The sequence below is a fragment of the Rhincodon typus genome, unplaced genomic scaffold, assembly GCF_021869965.1.
Source record: "Rhincodon typus isolate 14 unplaced genomic scaffold, sRhiTyp1.1 hic_rhity00000051, whole genome shotgun sequence".
NCBI classification, from domain to species: Eukaryota; Metazoa; Chordata; class Chondrichthyes; order Orectolobiformes; family Rhincodontidae; genus Rhincodon; species Rhincodon typus.
In genome coordinates this window covers 1,607,993-1,613,562 of record NW_025965689.1, presented here as the reverse complement: position 1 = coordinate 1,613,562, position 5,570 = coordinate 1,607,993, and the positions used below count along the sequence as shown (strand labels likewise).

The following is a 5,570-nucleotide window of genomic DNA, read 5'->3' as shown; positions in this document are numbered from 1 at the left end:
TCTGCTCCTATGATGCTGCTTGGCCTGCTGTGTTCATCCAGCCCTGCGCCTTGTTGTCTCCTCGGATTATCTTTACCGCTATCTCACATCCCCTCTTTGCCCTCCTGATCTCCCTCTTCAGAATGCACCTATTCTTTTTATACTGTTCAAGAGATTCTTTTAAACCTCATTTTCAATATCTAATTTTTTTTTCCCCATTCTCAACGTCGAACCTTAATAATCTAATTCATCCATTGCTCATTAATCCTACTTTGGTATATGCTCTTCGGAACGTTTGTTCAGATTCGATCAGTCAAATGGTCTCTTTCTGCTGTGTTTGGATTCCATGAACGTGCTTCCTGATGGGTGTATTGATAGGGACACCGTGTTTTCATTACAGTTTTAAAGTCTCCCTCCCTTATTCCAGCTTACACCTTACTGCTGTAACTATTGAAGATATTTCTTAAAAGTTGTCCAGTGGAAATATATGGGTTGAAATTAGAAATAGGAAAGGAATGATCACCTTGATGAGATTGTATTAATAGGCCCCACAATAGTCAGATGGACATTGATGAACATATATGTAGAGACATCTCAGACATGTGTAAGGATAATAATGTTGTAATAGGTGATTTTAATTTTCCACAGGTTGAGTGGGACTACACTGGTGTCAAAGGTTTGGATAGTGAAGAACTTGCTAATTGTGTTCAAGAAAATGTTCTTTAACATGTAAATATTCTTGGTCGAGACAGGAAAAAAAACGTTTTCTTCAGTAATAGGGCAGGGCTAGTGATTGATGTGATAGTGCAGGAACACTTTGGATCTATGATTGTAATTCTATCAGCTTTAAATTAGTTATGAAAAAGATAATACTTCCTTGAAAGTTAAAATTTTTAATTGAAGTAAGGCAAATATTAATGGTATGAGACAAGAACTTTCAAAAGTCATATAATAGAATCCCTATAATGTGGAAACAGCAATTTGGCCCAACAAGTCCACACCGTCCTCCAAGATCATCCAACTCAGACCCATTCCCCTATCTAACCCACCTAACCTAAATATTCCTGGGCACAATGGGCAATTTTAGCTTGGCCAATCCACGTACCCTGCACATCTTTGGAGCATGGGAGGAAACCAGAGCACCTGGAGGAAACCCATGCAGATGTGGGGAGAATGTACAAACTCTCACACAGACAGTCGCCCAAGGCTGGAATCGCACCTGTGTCCCTGGCGCTCTGAAGTGCTAACCACTGTGCCACCCATTGGTAGTAGAGTGTTCACAGGTATGGGGATGTCTGATAAGTGCTGGGCATTCACAAGTGTCATGTGAAAGTTCAGGGTTAATATGATCATCTTAGAGTAAAAGGTAAGGCTGGTAGGATAAAGGAACAATGGATTAATAAAGATATTGAGGTTCTCGTTGGGAATACAAAAGAAATCGTATTAGATAGAGACAACTGGGTTCAAATGAGTGTAGATACAGGAGAAAAAAATGATCTTTTCATCGGTAATATGGCAGGGCTAGTTACTGATGTGATAGTGAGGGAGCACTATGGAGTGTAGGGGCATTCTGAAGAGATCAGGAAAGCAAAGAGGGGATTCAAGATAGCTTTGGTGTTAAGGTTTAGGATAATCCAAAGAGATTCTACAAGATCATTAAAAGCAAGCAAGAGATTAGAGAGAAGGAGTCGAGCTCTTAATACAAAGGCTACCTATTTGAGTTTTGAAACTCAGAAGACAGGAGTAATAGAAAACAAATATTTCACAAATAAAATTGTTGGGGGAGAGAAATAGAAGCTCGAGAACTTGGGAAATAAATATTGATATTTTGAAAACAGTTCATATTACAGAAGAGGAAGCCTTGGAGGTCTTAGAAAGCATAGAGTTGAATAAATGTCCAGAATCTGATATACTGTATTGAGGATATTGTGGGAAGTTAAGGAGGAAATTGCAGAAACCCTTGCAGTAACGTTTGTATCATCGATAACTATAGTGAGGTGCGGCATGACTGGAGGTAGGCTAATGTGCCTTTATTTTCAAGAAGGGATGTAAGGAAAAGCTTAGTAAGTATAGGCCTGTGAGTCTGAATTATGTGGTGGGTACATTGTTCGAGGTGATTCCGAAAAATAAGATTCATATGTATGGGGTAGGTGGGGGTTTTCAAAGAATCGTTAGTGATAGTCAGCATGGTTTTGAGTGAGGGAAATCATATCTCAAAATTTATTGAATTTTTTGAGGTAGTAACCAAGATGATTGAGAGCAGAGTGGTAGACTTTGTTTACTTGGACTTTAGTGAAGTGTAGGGGTGACCTGCATATAACAAAGCGGCCCCTGTTTGAACAAAGACACACAAGGACTAAACAGAATGGGGTGGTCTGTTCTAACATTTAAAGTGAAACATACTAATACCTTGGAAGAGATCTGCCAAGGTCGTAGAAAGACCCTGCAACCCATCATCTGAGACAACGGGGTGTAGAGCTTGATGAACACAGCAGGCCAAGCAGCATCAAGTCAGTTTTGATAAGAGGATGCCTAAGAACGGACAAATGACTCCAGTCTCAATGAAAGGATGTTGCTCCACTAGAGACAGAGCACCAGGGGTCTAAATCTTAGCTCAGATTAACTCCCTAAAAAGCTACAAAAAAGAACAACAGCTAAAGGTATTTCATAGCAGTTAGCTTTTTAAACTGTAGTATTAAGAAAAAAAGGTTCTGTTTAAAGAATTATTTTGATAATCACAGAAGTAGTTTTCAACATATAACCAGAATATAATGCAAGCAGTTGAGGAAAATATATATAAACCCATGTGAAAGTGAATCAGCTTTAGAACATGCCTTTTTTACATCCTAAACAAGATAGATTGATCCAATTCATTAGTGACAAAGTGCTAGCGGTAAAAGTAGCTGTAGAACTTTACACTTTAATTACTGTTATAAGATTAGAACTAATCATGTAGCTGTTACTTAAAACTAAATGCCATATATATAGCAGGATGGTGGGAAATATCAAATTTAATCAATCCTTTTAGAAAGGGGTCACACATAATACCACAAATAATAGGATTCAAACAGCTCTCAGAGATAAAGTCTCGGACGGACCAGGAGTATAGCTAATAACTTATAGAATGTGAATTAATAGGATGCATAGAAAGATCCCCAAGGCCCAGTGATGACAATGTCTCGTAAACACCATGAGATGATGAGAAACTAGGCTGCTCCTATGACCATGATTGATTCGGTGTCCCATGGAGTTGGGTGTTTGGATTAAGGTGAAGGACAGTGACTACTTTGCATTTGATTATTGTAACATGTAGTGTATAAAAATGCTGTAATTCCTTGTAAAATCAAAGTGGCTCATTGATCTCTCTTCCGATCTGAGCTGTAGATTAAGGGAAAAATGCTTTCTCACATCGAGAACAGATTTGTGGAAAATCCTTTGGCCCTCTCCCTGCATTAACTGGTTTCTTCTTGAATAAACATCTTCCACTTACCTGAATCCTGTCTGCGTCCTGAGTATTTGTTTCTGGCCAGAGTTTGAGGGGGGAAGCGTGGGAATGAGGAGGGTAAGTTCCTACACAAAGTCGTTGACAATGTTCTTCATGGCAGACAAAATAATAAGGCCAGATTACATGGGACTTGGGGTGAGGCTGTAAATTGGATACAAAACTGGCTTGATGGCAGGAGACGGAGACGGCTTGGCAGTTGCTTTCTGGACCGGAGGCCTGTTACTAGTGGTGTTCCACTCCAACTTGTATTGGGTCCACTTTTGTTTATCATTTATATAAATGATTTAGATGAGAATTTAGAAGGCATGGGTAGTAATTTTGAAGATGTCACCAAAATTAGTGGCATAGTGGACAGTGAAGATGGTTATCAAAGATTACAAAGACATCGTGATCAATTGGGTCAATGGCTTGAGGACGGGCAGATGGAAGTAGAGGCATTGCATTTTTGAAAAACAGAGCGGCAGATCTTGTACAGATACAAGTCGGGCCTTGGATAGTATTGTAGAATAGAGAGAACTAATGGGTCAAGTATATCGTTCTTTAAAGTTTGCATTAGCTGTAGACCACGTGGCACCTGGCTTCATGACTCACTCCTTTTGAGTACAGGACATTTTTGAGACTTTTACTGAAGCACTATATCAGGTTCTGGTCACCCTGTTAGGGAAGGATATTATTGCACTGGAGGAGCTTCAGAAAAGATTTACCAGGATGTTGAGATAACACAATGTGGAGCTCGAGGAACACAACAGGCCAGGCAGCAGAGAAGCAAGAAATTTGACTTTTTCAGAAAAAGGGTCCTCACCCAAAAAGTCAACTTTCCGGCTGCCTGGCCTACTGCGCTCCTAAAGCTCCACAATGTGTTATCTCGTACTTACTACTTGATGCATTGGGTCATTTTAGCTCTTCTTAAATGCAGTTACAGGAAATATGAAACTGGTTGTGAGCGAGGGACTGAGATGCATTTATATGACGATGATAAAAGTCACAGGCAGTTACAGAGCAATAATAAGTAATGCAATCCGAACGCTATTACAAATGCGATTCATTATAAATTCGTGATAAACGTTTCACTCTCTATGCGTTTCAGCTGTTCCGTGAACGTGACTAACTGCAGTCTGTTAGTAAGGATTTCATATTAGATCATACAGTGACAGTAAGAGTATCAAATAGCAAAGGGACTGAAACGGACATCAAACAATTAATACACAAAAAAACATCAGTGAAAGAAGCTAGACCATGCCCTCTGTCGGAATGTTTTTTTTGTGTATTAATTGTTTGATGTCCGAATTACAGGCCAGCCCGGGACGACCAGGACTTCGCCTTGGAGCGAGCTTTCCCACCAGTGCCCTTTCCTCTCCCAGACATAATCACAACCCCATTAGCACTTTCACAGAGAATGCTGCAACCCGCCCACATCCCGGCCTCTTATACCTTCGGGAGGAATAGGGGTGCGGTCATTGCTGATTGGCCACATTGTTTAGCTTCTCCTAATGTCGTTTCAATTCCCAATCAGATATCTGCTTCACCCACCAATCCGGGAAGGAGGCCGGAAAATACCGGCGCCAAATCATCAACCGCTTTCTTTCTGATTTGAAAAGCCCGCCAATATGTTCCAAAAAGTAGGAAGTTTAACACAATAGAATGCGCGAATGCTCGAGTTAATTTACTCTTCGATTCTGAATGTATACTTTACATAATCTCCCTTTCCCTCATTTCCCTAACCTTGAGTATGTCAATTTCTGACGTAGAATTGGATTTTCTGAAAATTAAATGCAATAGGAAACAAAAAAGCGCCAAAATCTGCACTCTGCAACTAATTTATTTCGCATTTCAACAACACCCGATAAGTTGATAAAACATTCGGATAACGTTCTTCCGGGTGAGCGCATTAATTGCGAACACCGTTTTTCGAGAATATTTAAAAGCAGCCCTCCCTTATTGCACTCGATCAGAGTTCAGCAAAAGCTCCACGTTTACTATGCCAGTCCGGCAGCTGTTCTGGTTTTATATCGGCTCATTTTGAAAGTATCTCCCCGACAGCAAAAAGCCTCAGCAACCCAACAAAACCCGCGAGGAGATCTGGAAA

At 40.2% G+C, this 5,570-nt stretch overlaps 1 protein-coding gene across 1 annotated transcript in view; it reads left to right on the top strand.

Annotated features, from left to right (window-relative positions):
* LOC125488124 (low affinity immunoglobulin gamma Fc region receptor III-A-like) overlaps positions 1-4,930 on the top strand; it is a 15,206-nt gene extending 10,276 nt beyond the window's left edge. Inside the window, exon 4 of the mRNA XM_048621000.1 lies at positions 4,778-4,930. Coding sequence (XP_048476957.1) covers positions 4,778-4,930 — 153 coding nt within the window. The remainder of the gene's footprint in view (positions 1-4,777) is intronic.
* The last annotated feature ends 640 nt before the right edge of the window (positions 4,931-5,570 follow it).